Here is a 17,776-nt window from a genome sequence, read left to right on the forward strand (position 1 = left end):
TACAAACTCCACACAGGTAGGGCCATGGTGGGAATTGAACCTATGACCTCAGTGCTGTGAGACAGTAATGCTAGCCATTACACCCTCTCTGTTCCTTGCCCACTCTTAGTATGAGTAATTGACAGCCTGTTGGCTATAATGCTTGATCAGAGATGTGCTCAGACCTGTTTTTTTTTTTTTGGGGGGGGGGCTGACCTGCTATTTCTTCATTGTTGGGGTGTCTGTATTCCAGTGATAACAATGCAAAATATCTAACCAAGAAAACGGGGAGTTAGTGAATGGGGTAAAAAGGTAGGCATCTCTCTCCTCATAACCAGCTGTTCTTGGCAATTGATATGTTTTTATAGTTCCTGTGTCCATGTGTGGCAGCAGGGTCATGTGCGAATGGAGGATTTGTCCTCCTATATTGCAAATTGTGCTTTAACGTACTCCTAACAGAGAAGCGGTCTTATAATAAATGTATGTATGTCTGTGACACACATTGTATAACATAGCTTGCATTTATTAACTCTTAAGCTGGAGCGACATCCATTCGTTCCGACTTCGCATACATGTCAAGTTATTATGACCACTGGGTTAGTACTTTGTTGAGCTAACATTTGCCCTTAATGCGGCTTGAATTCTTCTAAACATGGATTCTGCAATTTGCTTTGTGGGTAATTTTAGCTCATATGTAATGGACAACATCTCTAGTTCTGAAGGTTTGATGAAAGCGGATCCATATGGAGCCATGCTTTCATGCTGTCTCACCTTATCCTACCACTACCGTCTGCATGGTGTAATGGAGAATGTGAGACCACATGACCCATGGAGGCAAGCTGGAGACATTTCACCCTGACTGCTGCAGATAGCAATTTACATGCCTTCTGCTTCTCTAGCCCATACAATGTAATGTGCGGCGTACTGTTCAGTGAGAGACCATCTGAATTTTCATATTATCCGTAATTTCATCCACTATTGGCCACCTTTGGGACTGAACAAGTCTGCCCACTTGGTGGCGTAACTATACATTTTGCCCCCCCATATCTCCTATATATTTGCCCAAGTCTGTGACTCTGTGCCCGTAACGCTGGGCGGAGTCACAGGCACAGATCTGGCCAGGAACAGTCCCCTCCCTCTCTCCGCCCAGTCCCCTCCCTATCTCCGCCCAGTCCCCTGTCTCCCTTCTCCCCGTACACTCTCTCTGGTGACACCGCAGCCGCTGACTGTGAGCGGAACTTACACTACCCGCCTCACAGACTAGCGGCTGCTGCAGAGTTCAGGGGGACATGCTGAGCACTGGCAGCTGCTCTCGCCCCCCCCTCCCACCCGCGGCATCCACCTGTCACTTACCCGCGGTCGCGGGTGAAAAGGGGGCGTGACTTCGCGGAAGGGGCGTGGCTTCGCGTCTCGACCCCCGTTTTCGGCACAACTCGCCCCCCCTCCCACCCGCATCTGCCCCCCACCCGCGGCATCCATCCGTCACTTACCCGCGGTCGCGGGTGAAAAGGGGGCGTGGCTCCGCGTCGCGACCCCCGTTTTCGGCACAACTCGCCCCCCCCTCCCACCCGCGGCAACCACCCGCATCTGCCTCCCACCCGCGGCATCCACCCGTCACTTACCCGCGGTCGCGGGTGAAAGGGGGCGTGGCTTCGTGGAAGGGGGCGTGGCTTCGCATCCCCACCCCGTTTTCGGCACATTGTGGGTCGGGGCATACGGCCTTCACCCGGACACTGCTGAATCTGCAGTGCTGGCTTCTGCACTGTGACAGGAGCCGGCATTTTGGTGTCACCCCTCAGAGGGTAACACCCTCGGAACCCCCGCAGCCGCCTTCCACCCCCCATCCGCACCACCACTGCACCCGCCACTGCCCCCCCACACCTGTCCACCACCCATGGCACACGCCCAGACCGCCCCCCCTCCCCTACCCACGGCACTCCCACACCAGCTTCTCCCACAGCCCCCCCAACCCTCCCAAACCCACATCACCCCTGCTCCCAACTCCCCACCCATGGCACCCCGACCCTTCACTGCGCACAGCACCCCTGCTCCTGCGCCCCCACCCCTCCCCTACCTGCAGCACCCCCCCACCCGCCCCTGCAACCATAGCACCCTCACACCCACCCACCCCCAAACGCACCACCCCGGCAAACTGCCCCCTCCCCCACCCGCGGCACCCCCGCCCCTCCACCACTCCAACCCTATACCCACCTCTCCCCCGCTACACCCCTCCACCCCACCCGCACCACCACCACATCTGCCCCTCCTGCACCCGCCGCTCCCCCATCCGCAACACCCCTGCTCCCGCACCCCCTCCCCCACCCGCGCCAACCCTTGGAAACCCCCGCAGCCGCTTCCCACACCCCAAACGCAGCACTACTGCACCCGTCCCCACACCCATGGCACCACACTCCCACCCGCAGCCCCCCCTCCCCCACCCACGGCACTCCCACACCAGCTTCTCCCACAACCCCTCCCACACCCCTATCACCCCTGCTCCCAACCCTCCACCCATGGCACCCCGCCCCTCCCCTACGCACAGGACCCCTGCTCCCGCACCCCACACCCCTCCCCTTCCTGCAGCACCACCCGCCCCCGCAACCGTGGCACCCTCACACCCGCCCCTCCCCAACACCCACGCACCTGCCCCTCCACCACCCGCAACACCACCACAGCCGGCCCTCCCCAACTGCGTTAACCCCGCACCAGCCCCTCACCCACCCACAGCGCCCTCTGATCCCCTCCCCCATCCGCCCCATCCCTGCACCCGCCTCTCCCCTGCCCGTGGCACATCCGGACCATCACCACACCCCCACAGCCACCACTACCCCACCCACAGCACCTCCCCCACCCCCATCATCTACAGACACCTCCCCCACCCCCAGCACTTCTACAAACCATCACCCAACCTCCCCCTCTGCAACCCCAACTCCCCCTACATCGCCCCTCCCCCACACACAGCACCTCCAGACCCCCTCCTTCATCCACAGCCTCCTGCACCTGCCCCTCCACCACCAGCATCTACAGACCCCATCCACACCCCCTCCCGCCCCCCCACCCCACCCGCAGCATCCTCACACCCGCCCCTTCCCCACCGCCGCACCCCCTCCCCTGCCCCTCCCCTACCCGCCGCAGCTGCACCAACCGCCCTACCCCAACTGTGGTATCCCGGCACCGGCACCCTCCCCCACCCACTGCAGCAGCACTCCTGGCCCACCACAACCGCCGTAACCCCACACCCACCACTCACTCATCCACAGCGCCCACGGACCCCCTCCCCCATCCGTGCCATCCCCGCACCCGCCCCTCCCCTGGCTACCGCACATCCACATCACCTACCCCATCCAGATCACGTACCCCACCCGCAACACCCCCGACACTCCCACAACCACAGCACCTACCTGCCCGCATTATCTACAGGCACCCTCCACATCTGCGGACCTCCCACACCTGCCCCTCCCCCACCCGCAACACCTCTGGACCACCACCCAAACCACCTCCGGACTCCCCCCCCATCCACAGCTCCCCCGCATCCACCCCTCCCCCATCCACAACATCTACATCCCCCATCCGTGCCATCCCACACCTCCCCCACCCACAGCACTTCTGAAACCCATCACCTAAGCTCACCCCCCCTGCACCTCCAAACGCACACCCCTACATCGCCCCTCCCACACACACATCACCTCCATACCCCCTCCTTCATCCACATTCCCCCTCCCCCACCAACAGCAACTACACTCCCCATCCGCGCCCCCTCTACACCTCCCCCTCCCCCACCCGCAGGACCTCTGCACCCTTTACGCCATCCATGCCCCTGCACCCACCCCTCCGCCACCCACAACACCTCTGGACCCCCTCCCACACCCATCCCTCCACCACACGTAGCACCTCGAATCACCATCCACAGCCGCTACAAGTGATTCCCACGGATAGGAACCTCACTGAACCCACCCCCTTTCCAAACCCCCCAAACTTTTGTGAGTATAGTTGCTACCAATGGACATTGAATTAATTAGAAACACTAATACTGTGGCCATTATGTGTATAAGCAACACTGCTACCTGTGCCCATTGTGTATAAGTGGCGCTGCTACCTGTGCACACTGTGTGTATAAGCGGCTCTGCTACCTGTGGTCACTGTGTGTATAAGCGACTTTGCTACCTGTGGGTATTGTGTGTATACGCCGCTCTGCTACCTGTGGGTATTGTGTGTACACGTGGCTCTGCTACCTGTGCCCATTGTGTGTATAAGCACCTCTGCTACCTGTGGGCACTGTGTATAAGCGCCTCTGCTACCTGGGGGTATTGTGTGTATAAGCGGCTCAGCTAGCTGTGGGCACTGTGTGTATAAGCGTCTCTGCCCCCTGTGGGTATTGTGTGTATAAGCGGTTCTGCTACCTGTGGGTAATGTGTGTACATGTGGCTCTGCTACCTGTGCCCATTGTGTGTATAAGCCCCTCTGCTACCTGTGGTCACTGTGTGTATAAGCGCCTCTGCCCCTGTGGGTATTGTGTGTATAAGCGGTTCTGCTACCTGTGGGTAATGTGTGTATAAGTGGCTCTGCTACCTGTGGGTATTGTGTGTATAAGCGGTTCTGCTACCTGTGGGTATTGTGTGTATAAGCGGCTCTGCTACCTGTGGGCATTGTGTGTATAAGCGGCTCTGCTACCTGTGGCCACTGTGTTTATAAGCGGCTCTGCTACCTGTGGCCACTGTGTTTATAAGCGCCTCTGCTACCTGTGGGTATTGTGTGTATAAGCGACTCTGCTACCTGTGGCCATTGTGTGTATAAGCGGTTCTGCTACCTGTGGGTATTGTGTGTATAAGCGCCTCTGCTACCTGTGGGCACTGTGTGTATAAGCCCCTCTGCTACCTGTGGGCACTGTGTGTATAAGCGCCTCTGCCCCCTGTGGGTATTGTGTGTATAAGCGGCTCTGCTACCTGTGGGCACTGTGTGTATAAGCGCCTCTGCCCCCTGTGGGTATTGTGTGTATAAGCGGTTCTGCTACCTGTGGGTATTGTGTGTATATGCGGTTCTGCTACCTGTGGGTATTGTGTGTATAAGCGGCTCTGCTATCTGTGGGCACTGTGTGTATAAGCGCCTCTGCCCCCTGTGGGTATTGTGTGTATAAGCGGTTCTGCTACCTGTGGGTATTGTGTGTATAAGCGGTTCTGCTACCTGTGGGTATTGTGTGTATAAGCGGCTCTGCTATCTGTGGGCACTGTGTGTATAAGCGCCTCTGCCCCCTGTGGGTATTGTGTGTATAAGCGGCTCTGCTACCTGTGGCCACTGTGTGTATAAGCGGCTCTGCTACCTGTGGCCATTGTGTGTATAAGCGGCTCTGCTACCTGTGGCCATTGTGTGTATAAGCGGCTCTGCTACCTGTGGCCACAGCACCTTCGTATCTTATCTACAGTACATTGCTGTTACTCATCTGGTACTTCATAATGCAGACACTAGCAATATATACTACACTCTACACTATGTTATTCATTGTGCCCTGCGGCCACTCTGCACGCCCTCACAAAGGCCTACGCCCCCTTGACAATCGCACGCCCTCCCCCCTTACAATATTTACCCACTGCCATAAAAAAAAAAACAGGTAATACTCCATATAATAACAATTATAGCACAGCTGAAGCCCGTGCAGGGGATAATGGATCGTAGCCCCTTGCAACGGTATTTTCTGTCTAACACCTTCCCTCTCTTTATCCTCTCCCTACCACCCTCCCTATCCTTTACCGATCGCACAGCGTTTCTGTACATTCCCTTTCTCTCCCCCTACGCCTCTCTATCTTATCTCAACCGGAACCCATTTCTGTATGCCCTCTATACTGCCCTGCGTTTCTGATTCTGTTATCTACCGCCCTGCATATGTTCAAAGGCGTGCAGAGGTTAACGGGGCGTAGCCCCTAACGACGGTGTGAAGAGCGCCCGTAGGGCGCGATGAATCACCTAGTATTATAATTTTTACCTACATGCTCGTTGTCAGGGCTTGTTGTTAGGGGTTTCATGCTAGTTGCCAGGGCTTTCACACCCGCTGGTGGCGCCAGCGTTCCCGGAATCCTGACTATTCCGGGTAACGCTATATGCTCTGTGCTTCCCTGACAGGAACTAGAGGGCCAGTAGGACCTCTAGCATCTGTCTCCTCCTATGTGGCGGACATTTTTTGCGGGACATTTTTTGCATAACTCAGGCACCCGTGCCCCAAAGCCACCATGTGGGCTGAGGATGCTATTTTGCTACACTATCCATTCCTCTCTGGCATCCGTGCTGCGAGTGCCAACAATTATTCCTCGTTCAAAGTCCGCCATATTTCATTGTTTACTCATTTTTTCATAAGTGATCCACGTTTATTATTCTCTGCATACCGTCATCTTTCCGTTCTTATAAAGGTTCAGGCATCCTATGTCAGCATTATCTGCGCAATAACTACCGTGCATAAAATCATCTAGTGGTCATAGTAATTTGGTCACTCGGTGTATATTCAATGTACTCAGTCACTGTGCATCTCCTACAGATGGATCCTGTAGCAGACATACTCCAGAGAGATGTCCCCATCCTCTATATTCCCAGGACTATATAGAGGAGAATCACAGGACCCCAGAGGACGATCAGGTAAATTGAATTTTTTGCCAAATAACAATGGGACCTATCACTTTATGGTCTGTATAAAAGCTGTGTGCTCACAAGTGTGTGTGTGGAGTCACTAATATCCACCAAAAAGTAATAAGTAATATTTAAACTAAACATTAGAATGATAGTAGGTGATGGGAAAAAGGAGATTTATGGTAAGACTTATCATTGTTAAATCTCTTTCTGCGAGGTACACTGGATTCCACAGGGAATAACATCGGGGTGCAGAGTTGGATCTTGATCCGATGCACCAGCAGGCTAAAGCTTTGACTGTTCCCAGGATGCACTGCACCACCTCCTCTATATCTCCGCCTCCAGGCACTGGAGCTCAGTTTTGTTAACCAGTCCAAAGCAGTAGCAGGTAAAAGAGATGACAGTAGTTAGTAGCCACAGACAACCACATTCTCACGACAGGAGAAGGTACCAGCGGCTAATGCCATACATACCTAAAGAAGCTAAGTGCGTCAGGGTGGGCGCCCTGTGGAATCCAGTGTACCTCGCAGAAAGAGATTTAACAATGGTAAGTCTTACCATAAATCTCGTTTTCTGCAGCGGGGTACACTGGGGTTCCACAAGGAATAACATCGAGGATGTCCTAAAGCAGTTCGTCAAGGGAGGGGACACACTGTAGCAGGCACAAGAACCCGGCGTCCAAAGTAAGCATCCTGGGAGGCGGAAGTATCAAAGGCATAGAATCCGATGAACGTGTTCACTGAGGACCACGTAGCCGCCTTGCACAATTGTTCAAGGGATGCGCCACGGCGGGCCGCCCAAGAAGGTCCAACAGACCGAGTAGAATGGGCCTTGATAGTAGCAGGAGCTGGAAGACCAGCCTGTACATAAGCTTGTGCAATCACCATTCTAATCCATCTGGCCATGGTCTGCTTATTTGCAGGCCAGCCACGTTTGTGAAAACCAAAAAGGACAAAGAGAGAATCAGATCTCCTAGAGAGAGGTTCTTTTCACATATATACGGAGAGCCCGTACCACATCCAAAGACCGTTCTTTGGAGGACAAACCAGGAGAGATAATGGCCGGAACCACAATCTCTTGGTTAAGGTGGAAAGACGACACCACCTTAGGCAGATAACCAGGGCGAGTTCGAAGAACCACACGGTCACGGTGAAAAATCAGAAAGGGCGACCGACAGGATAAGGCACCCAATTCTGAAGCCCTTCTAGCAGAGGCAATAGCCAGCAAAAATAAGACCTTAAGTGTAATCCATTTAAGGACCACAGACTCAAGAGGTTCACACGGAGACTCTTGTAGGGCATCCAGAACAACCGACAAATCCCAAGGAGCCACAGGAGCCACATAGGGAGGTTGAATCCGTAAAATGCCCTGAGTGAAAGTATGAACGTCAGGCAGAGTCGCAATTTTTCTCTGAAACCATACCGACAAGGCTGAAATATGAACCTTGAGGGAGGCCAGACGAAGGCCTAAGTCCAGGGCCTGTTGCAGAAAAGCCAAAAGTTTGGCAGCACTGAACTTGTACACATCATAATTCTTAGCCGCACACCAGGTGAAGTAAGAATTCCAGACCCTATAATAACTCCGAGCCGAAGCCGGTTTACGGGCTTTCAACATAGTTTGAATGACCGCCTCAGAAAATCCCTTGGCCCTCAGAACTGAAGCTTCAAGAGCCACGCCATCAAAGCCAGTCGGGCCAGAACCTGGTAGACACAAGGGCCCTGAACGAGGAGGTCTGGGCGTTGCGGAAGTAGAAGAGGACGCTCTATCGAGAGACTCTGCAGGTCTGAGAACCAATGCCATCTGGGCCACGCTGGAGCGACTAGAAGTAGTAATCCTCCTTCTTGCTTGAACTTCCTTATTACCCTGGGCAGGAGTGACACTGGACACGTATGGCAGCTGAAAGTTCCATGGAATAGCCAGGGCGTCCACGAACGCTGCTTGAGGATCCCTTGTCCTTGTTCCGAAGACCAGAACCTTGTGATTGTGTCGAGACACCATCAGGTCTACATCTGGTAGGCCCCACTTGTCCACTAGGAGTTGAAATACTTCTGGATGAAGGCTCCACTCTCCGGCGTGTATGTCCTGACGACTGAGGAAGTCCGCTTCCCAGTTGAGGACCCCTGGAATGAACACTGCCGATATGGCTGGTAGATGGCGTTTCGCCCATAGAAGAATCTTTGACACTTCCATCATTGCCATGCGGCTTTGAGTGCCGCCTTGATGATTTATGTACGCCACCGTGGTGGCGTTGTCCAACTGTACTTGAACAGGCCTGTTCTGTACCAGAGGCAGGGCCAGTTTCAGAGCATTGAACACTGCCCGCAACTCCAGAATGTTTATTGGAAGGAGAGATTCCTCCCTGGTCCACCGACCCTGAAGAGACTGTTGCACCAACACCGCGCCCCAACCCCGCAGACTGGAATCCGTCGTTAGGAGGACCCAGTTGGAGATCCAGAAGGGACAACCCCTGCTCAATTGTTGGTCCTGGTGCCACCAGCTCAGAGACAGACGAACTTCCAGAGTCAAGGAAATCATGTGAGACCTGATCCGGTGAGGCAGGCCGTCACATTTGGAAAGGATTAACCGCTGCAGAGAATGAAATTGAGCGTACTTCACCATGTCGAAAGCCGACACCATGAGGCCTAGTACTTGCATCGCCGAGTGTATCGACACACGAGGGCGAGAGAGGAAGCATCGTATCCTATCCTGAAGTTTCAGGACCTTCTCCGGAGACCAGAACAACCGTTGGTTGTGTGTCCAGTAACGCCCCCAGGTGTACCATGCTCTGAGCAGGAGCCAGCGAGAATTTCTTCCAGTTGATGAGCAACCCGTGTGCTTGCATGAATTGGACTGTCAGTTCCAGATGACGGAGGAGAACCTCTGGGGAGTTCACCAGGATCAACAAGCGTCCAGATACGGCAGGATCCTGATACCCTGACGGCGGAGAAGGGCTGTCATGACCGACATGACCTTGGTGAAGATTCGCGGAGCCATGGTCAGTCCAAAAAGCAAGTCCTGGAATTGATAATGTAGGTTGCCAATAGCAAACCGCAGATATTGCTGATGCGACATGGCAATAGGTATATGTAGGTAAGCATCCTGTATGTCCAGGGATACCATATAGTCCTTGGGCTCCAGGGCCAGAACAATAGAGCGAAGAGTTTCCATACGGAAATTTGGATACCTTCACAAATTTGTTCAAAGACTTGAGGTTGAGAATGGGCTTTGAGGATCCATTCGGTTTTGGAATTAGGAACAGCGTTGAATAGTACCCCGTGCCTCTTTGAGCCAGAGGCACCGGCACTATCATTCCTGTGTCCAGGAGGGATTGTACCACCAATTGTAGAGTTTTTGCTTTCAACGAATCCGAAAGGATATTTGTCAAGCAAAACTGGCGAGGGGGACGTTTATTGAAAGAGATGGCGTGTCCGTGAGTGACGACTTCCCTCACCCAGGTGTCTGAAGTGCTCTGTAACCATACCTGGGCGAACCGCAGAAGTCGGCCTCCCGCCCTGGGGTCCCCCAGGGGGAGGCCCTTCCCGTCATGCAGCAGGCTTGTCTGGTTTGGAAGCAGGCTGACGGGCAGCACAGGAACGTTTAGGTTTGAGCTTAGAGGTTTTGGAAGTGCAAGCCTGTTTCAGGTACGCCTGACCCTTTGCTTTACTTGGAGGTCGAAAGGAATGAAGGTGGTGCTTTTAGCCTTCGGAGCCGAAGGATTAGTACTCAGCAGACATGCAGTTTTAGTAGACGCTAAGTCAGCAACAATCTTGTTCAGATCTTCCCCAAAAAGGATGTTTCCCTTAAAAGGGATCGCCTCCAAGGTCTTTTTAGAGTCCAGATCCACAGACCAGGACCGCAACCACAGATTCCGGCGAGCCAGAATGGACGTAGTAGACGCTTTGGCTGCCAGCACACCGGCATCAGAGGCCGCCTCCTGTATGTAATGAGAGACTGTGGTAATATATGAAAGACACTGTCTGGCATTATCAGATATGGTAGGTCTATGCACAGCACTTGCAAGAGTGTAAATAGACTTCAAGCAACCCTCCACACGCTTCGGTTCCTTCAGAGAGGTGACGGTAGTGACAGGCAGAGTAGAAGACACCACAAGACGCGTTACATGTGAGTCCACCAGTGGTGGTCTTTCCTAATTCTTACTTAACTCTGCAGTTAGCATCTTTTTAGACGGGGGATTTCTTTCCTGGAGACTCCCAGGATTCTTGACGTATGTCAATTAAATGGTCAGAATGTGGCAAAACTAATTTCTCCTTCATCCACTAGGGGCCACTGGAGCACAGTTACAATGGGGAAATAGTAGGCAGTAATTGGGAGCTGGCACTTTAAAATTCTAACACTGTGGCTAGCTCCTCCCCTACTATGTCCCCCTCCAAGCCATTCTCTAATTTGTGCCCAAGGGAGCTGGTTCCCTTGGGTCTTCTCTGAAGAATTTTTTATTTTTTTCTCTTCTCTTACTTACATCCACAGGCTGGCAGCTTTGCCACTGCCAGTCTGCACCGCGGGAGGCTGCCGGCAGGGTCCCATCGCAGTTGCGTGCGGCTCGGGATGGGCCCCGGCTGAAGGAGACGCTAAGCTCTCTGGAGGCGGCCGGACACCGTTGCGTGCGGCGCGTGACGGAGCCGCTCCGTTGGCTGAAGATTCCGGCAGCACGGCAGCGGTAAGTATACGTGGCCGGACACCGCTGCGTGCGGCGCGTGTCGGGGCCACTCCACCACACACTGCAAGTGGTGAGTAAGTTATTAAATGCTCTGAGTGCTTCTCTGCCCCCCCTCCCCCCGCTCTCTACTGGCGGCTTTTAGTTAAAGGGTGGCAGGGGGGCTTGGGAGTAGCTCTGGCTATTTTCTTTAAATATTTATTTATTTATTTAAAACAACCAGCAGGGATTTTCAAACAGAGACCTGAGTTCAGGTCCGGCTTGTCTCCCGCCCGCGCTTCCGCCCGCCCCCCTCCCCGCACGGAACACCGCTCAGCGCGGCTCACAGAGCCGCTACGAAGATCCTGCAAAAGGCGCAAAGCAAGTTCAAATTTGGCGCCTTTTCGGAGGGGTGCGGAGCTTAGTCCCGCTCTGCGCCGCCGGAATCAGCGCGCGCTGGCGGCCATTTCCTTTGCTGTAGCGCGGGATGGAGGAGCGCCACGGATCACAGTGAGACAGTTACAGTGGGGACAGGGGGCACTGGGGGGCACCTATATCTTCCTTACAGCCTGTCACTGCACAGTATCGTGCAGAATAGCTCGGGCTGCTGTGGCTGCATTTTTCCCTACTCTCCCCCCTCCCTCCCCTTCTGCCTATTGCTGTTTTCCTGTGGGGGAGGGTCACAGGTGTTAGGTGCTGCCATGGCCAGTAAAGGCTCCAAGGCAACACAAAAACAGGGTCATGTTTTATGTGAGGAGTCAGACCCATCTTTCAGCCCTCCCTCAGAACCCCAGAGCGCCCCTGCATGGACGACACAACTCACAGAGGTTATGTCTCTGCTGACTGGGGAACTGAAGGCCTCTCGGGAAGATAGAGAGGCGGCCCGGTACCGGAGCCAGAACCTGCATGGGCTGTTTCATTGGCAAAGTCAGTAGAAGGGCTTTCTAGGGCGGTAATCCCTTCCCAAGCCCTGTCCTTTAGCCCCCCTCAACAGGCTTCTAAAAAGAGATTGCTAGCCTCTGTGTTGCAGGACTTTGACGATGATATGCCTCAATTAGATGAGGCGGGGTTAGATGTACAGGATATACAGGATGTAGATATACAGGATACTGATGACGATCAGGTGTACAGGGGCTCTTAACCAGTAGCTCAGAATATAGAGGCTCTTATTACTGCTATTCGCTCAGTATTACAGGTGGAGGAGACGGAGCAGGACGCCTTACGCCCTTCAAGATTTGGCGCCAACCAATGCTTGCCGGTGACCCTTCCAGTTTAGGAGGAGCTGGATGCGCTCATAACGGCAGCCTGGAAACATCCAGACGCAAAATTTCAGGTATCAAGAAAACTGTTGTCTTCCTATCCTTTTCCCGCAGATAGCAGGACACGTTATGAGACCTCTCCTATTGTGGATCCTTCGGTGTCTCATCTGTCCAAAAAGACTGTCCTACCGGTTCCGGGAGCGACTTCGCTTAAGGAGGTGTCGGATAGGAAGTTAGAATCCACCTTGAAGACTATTTACTCGGCGGCGGGGGTATTACATCGCCCGGCGCAGGTAGGTTGTTGGGTCAACAAGGCGATCGAAGCTTGGGCGGAGCACTTGTCCTCTGGAATTTGTGACGAATTGCCGGCGGATCAATTGATACAGTTGGCGGAACACATCCGTGAATCAGCCCTTTATCTTTGCGAAGCGTCCAAGGACATATGTATTCTCGGAGCTAGAATTTCCGCTTTAGCAATTGCGGCCCGCAGAGCTCTCTGGCTCCGGCAGTGGCAAGCGGATACGGAATCCAAAAGGGCAGCAGAAGTGTTGCCCTTTACGGGTGAGGTTCTGTTTGGTAAGGACCTGGATGCCTGGATCTCTCAGGCCACCGGTGGTAAGTCGACTTATCTTCCTTCTGCTGCTCCAGCCACTCGCAGGCCATATGGGGGTCCCTCCTTTTGATCCTTTCGTGCCCCTTCCAGGTTTCGAAGCCAGGCCAGGGGAGGAGCTTCTACCTTCCGTGGCCAAAGAGGTAGAGGCAGCTGCAGGGGTAGAGGTTCCGCAGCCTCAGCCCAGTCAGAGGTTAAGTCCTCTACCACTACCACCGCATGACGGGCCTCCCTCGCACCTGGGAGATCACAGGGTGGGAGCTCGTCTGTGGGATTTCAAGGAGGTCTGGGTACAGTCCTGTCCAGACGCTTGGGTCCGGGATCTAATCACTTGTGGTTACAAGCTCGATTTTCAGGAACAACCGCCCCAGCGGTTTTCTACCACAGGTTTGCCAGTTTCCGACAACCGAGGAGTTGCCTTACAGGCAGCGGTCCAGAAGCTTCTATCCGCAAGGGTGGTGATCCCTGTTCCCTCTCATCATCGGAAACAGGGCTATTACTCAAGCCTGTTTCTCGTACCGAAGCCGGACGGCTCGGTCAGGCCAATCCTGAACTTGAAGGATCTCAATCCGTATTTGAGGGTATTCAAGATGGAGTCCCTCCAGTCTGTTATTGCGGAGTTGGAAAAAAACGAGTTTCTGGCATCCTTAGACATCAAGGATGCATACTTACATGTTCCCATTTGGCATCCTCATCAGGCTTTTCTCCGGTTCGCGATACAGGACGCTCATTTCCAGTTCCTTCCTTTCGGTCTCTCTTCTGCTCCCAGAGTGTTCACAAAGGTCATGGCGGTCATGATGGCCCTACTTCGGGAGCAGGGTGTGACGATTGTTCCCTATCTGGGCGATCTGCTAATAAAAGCAAGCTCGGCAGAACTGTTGCTTCAGAATATCCGGATGACGCAGGACCTTCTGATTTGACACAGGTGGATCCTGAATTTCCCGAAGTCTCACTTATGCCCCTCACAACGGCTGCTGTTTCTGGGGATGATTCTCGACACGGTCCGTCAGAAGGTTTTCCTTCCTCAGGACAAGATCCTGTCTCTGCAGACACTGGTAAGGTCGGTTCTTCGACACCGTCGGGTGTCAGTGTATCTGTGCATTCGCCTTCTGGGAAAGATGGTAGCAGCGTTCGAAGCTCTTCCGTACGGTCGCTTCCACTCTCGACCGTTTCAGCTGTGTCTTCTACATCAGTGGTCAGGATCTCATCTGTTCCTTCATCAAAGTGTGACGCTATCTCCAAAGGCACGGTCGTTGCTTCTCTGGTGGCTCCAGTCGACACATCTGTTGGAAGGAAGGCGGTTTGGTGTATGGGATTGGACTCTCCTCACCACGGACGCCAGTCTGCGAGGCTAGGGGGCAGTGACCCTGGAACATCGGTTTCAGGGGCGCTGGTCAATCCACGAATCCGCTCTCCCCATAAACATTCTCGAACTAAGGGCGGTGTACAATGCCCTGCTTCAGGCACATCACCTACTACGCGGTCGAGCGGTCAGAGTTCAGTCCGACAACGCCACGACGGTGGCGTACATCAACCGTCAGGGCGGCACTCGCAGCCGTGCAGCGATGAGGGAGGTCACCAACATCCTTCTCTGGGTGGAGGAGTATGCTCTGTCCTTCTCGGCAATATTCATTCCGGGAGTGGACAATTGGGAAGCCGATTATCTAAGCCGACAGGAAATGCACCCGGGAGAGTGGTCACTACATCCCCAGGTGTTTTGGCAACTGGTCCGCCGGTGGGGAAAACCACAGATCGACCTCATGGCGTCCCGCCTGAACCATCAGTTGCCTCTTTATTACTCTCGGACGAGGGATCCGGCGGCGGCGGGCATGGATGCCCTCACGGCTCCTTGGACTTTCCGGTTCGTTTACCTCTTTCCTCCTTTCCCGCTGTTGCCGCGGGTTCTGCAGTGCATCAAGAGAGAAAACGCTCTGGTCCTCGTGGTGGCTCCGGATTGGCCACGCAGGGTTTGGTACTCCACCCTACACCTGTTGTCTGTAGCCGAGCCTTGGCCCCTGCCACTACGAGATGATCTTCTACAACAGGGTCCTTTTCTTTATCCAGACTTACGCAGGTTACGTTTGACGTCGTGGCTGTTGAGAAAGCCATCTTGAAAAGGAAGGGGATTCCTCGTACGGTTATACCTACTATGCTTCGGGCTAGAAAGTCAGTCACATCTCACTACTACCGCATTTGGAAGGCTTATGTAGCCTGGTGTGAACGTCGAGAATTTTCTCCTTCCGTGTTTCGCTTAGCCCGCCTTCTCCGTTTTTTGCAGGCAGGTTTTTCAGCAGGCTTAAGACTGGGTTCACTAAAGGTGCAGGTCTCTGCTCTTTTGGTTTCTTCCAGAAAAAGTTAGCCTTGCTGCCGGAAGTTCAGACTTTCTTTCAAGGGGTTCTTCGAATACTGCCTCCCTTCCGCCCTCCGACAGCGCCATGGGACCTCAATCTGGTCCTCTCTTTTCTGCAGTCTTCATTGTTTGAGCCCCTGGAATCAGTGGAGATAAAATATCTCACCTGGAAGGTGGTCCTTCTCCTGGCGCTGGCTTCAGCTAGACGGGTGTCGGAACTTGGGGCTCTCTCTTGTAGATCTCCTTACCTGGTGTTTCATGCGGATAGGGCCAAGCTTTGTACTCGTATGTCTTTTCTACCTAAGGTGGTGTCTGATTTTCACATCAATCAGCCGCTTGTGGTTCCGGCACTCTCGGTGGACTCTCCGGATTCGAGATCATTGGACGTTGTCAGGGCGCTCAAGATCTATGTGGATAGGACTTCAGCTATTCGGAAGTCAGATTCCTTATTTGTTCCATACGATGCTGCTCGCCGTGGTTGGCCGGCTTCTAAGCAGACTTTGTCTCGATGAATTCGATTGACCATCAGACAAGCTTATTTGGCAGCTTCTCGGGAACCTCCATCTTCAATTTCAGCGCACTCTACGCGCTCAGTGAGATCTTCGTGGGCGGTTGCCCGTGGGGTCTCCATGACTACTTTATGTCGGGCGGCTACTTGGTCGGGCCGACATACGTTTGTCAAATTCTAGAAGTTTGACACTTTTGCGGCCTCTGCATCGCAGTTTGGCCGAGCGGTTTTACAGGACTCTCAGCGCTCTCCCACCCGTTTTGGGAGCTCTGGGACGTCCCCATTGTAACTGCACTCCAGTGGCCCCTAGTGGATGAAGGAGAAATCAGGATTTTGGTACTTACCGATAAATCTCTTTCTCCGATTCCACAGGGGCCACTGGACGCCCACCCAGCGCTGTTTCCTCCTTTTTTGCTTAACGGTTTGCAGATCACTATGTGACTGCTTGTTTGGTTCAGGTTAACCTTTTTTGTTAGGTTATGTTCCAGGTTTGGTTTGTGTTATCCTGGTTTACATGGCGGCGTTAACCTCCTCTACCTTAAAGTTTGTTTATTCCAGCTCTCCTCGGGCACAGTTTTACGTAGACTGGCTTGGAGGGGGGACATAGTAGGGGAGGAGCTAGCCACAGTGTTAGAATTTTAAAGTGCCAGCTCCCAATTACTGCCTACTATTTCCCCATTGTAACTGCGCTCCAGTGGCCCCTGTGGAATCGGAGAAAGGGATTTATCGGTAAGTACCAAAATCCTGATTTAGTAACCTTCTGACGTTTGAACTTATCAGGTTTAGACGTATCTGGAGGTTCAGTTTCATCATCGATCTTAAGAATCAGTTTGATAGCCTCCAAGAGGTCAGGAACATCCACCTGTGTTGTAGATTCCCCATCAAAAGCATCTGCGTCAGTGTCTGATGGGTCAGTATATACGCCATCTTCATCGGATGAAGTATCCAAAACATGCGTGGATTGTGAGGAAGAAATGGCCCGCTTAGATGACCCTTTGGTACTAGGGGGGCAAGGGTCAGTCTTTTGTTTAACCAAGGACTGATTTAACTGCTGTAACTGAGTCGACAGGGAATCCACCCATGGTGGATTTACAGCTGGGACAATATGTGATTGTACAGCACAGGAGGTCCCACAGGGGGCGCAAGTCTCGTTACTAGCATAGTCAGTAAATTAGAAAAAGCAGCCCAAGGTGGATCTTGGTGTGCCACCGGTGCTGCAGGCTGACCGAGGGGTACAGAACCTCCAATACCTGGACCCTCAGCTGGAATATTTTCCTCGGATAAATCCGCGGCGTCAGCACTGCATGACGCAGGATCAGCCACAGATCTCCCTCCCTGTGACGCAGACATTATTGGAGAATGTAGCCCTAGGGCATAACAGTACAATATAGCCAGACACAGTACCTGACAAAAAAACCCTGGGGAGTGTGATTGCAATGCAGATCACAAACAGAGGATTTAAGTGGTATAAGGTGACTGAAATATACAGAGAAAAATACCAAACAGTATATCCTGTGAAACACTATATATATATATATAGGACCCTGATGCACTTAGCCCCCGTCAGGGTACAGAATATAGGGATAGCAATATGTGAGAGATACACGGAATAGGAACCACACAGCAGCTATCGGCACACACAGTTACATGTACAATGCAGAAATGATTACAAACAACAATAAAACTGCACTGGACTAGCAATACTAAGTAAAGCTATGTATGTATACACATATGAAAATGCACAGTAAATACAGGATGTATATCACAGGATACTTGTGCTAAATATCCCTATAGTTATGCACTTGTT

At 53.1% G+C, this 17,776-nt stretch overlaps 1 protein-coding gene across 1 annotated transcript in view; it reads left to right on the plus strand.

Moving 5' to 3' along the window:
* The window catches only part of LOC135054863 (uncharacterized), a 79,395-nt gene that overhangs the window by 8,738 nt on the left and 52,881 nt on the right, over positions 1-17,776 (plus strand). Inside the window, exon 6 of the mRNA XM_063958266.1 lies at positions 6,503-6,600. Within this exon, the coding sequence (XP_063814336.1) occupies positions 6,503-6,600 (98 nt within the window). The remainder of the gene's footprint in view (positions 1-6,502; positions 6,601-17,776) is intronic.

This window comes from Pseudophryne corroboree, chromosome 3 (genome assembly GCF_028390025.1).
Source record: "Pseudophryne corroboree isolate aPseCor3 chromosome 3, aPseCor3.hap2, whole genome shotgun sequence".
In the NCBI taxonomy this organism is placed as follows: Eukaryota; Metazoa; Chordata; class Amphibia; order Anura; family Myobatrachidae; genus Pseudophryne; species Pseudophryne corroboree.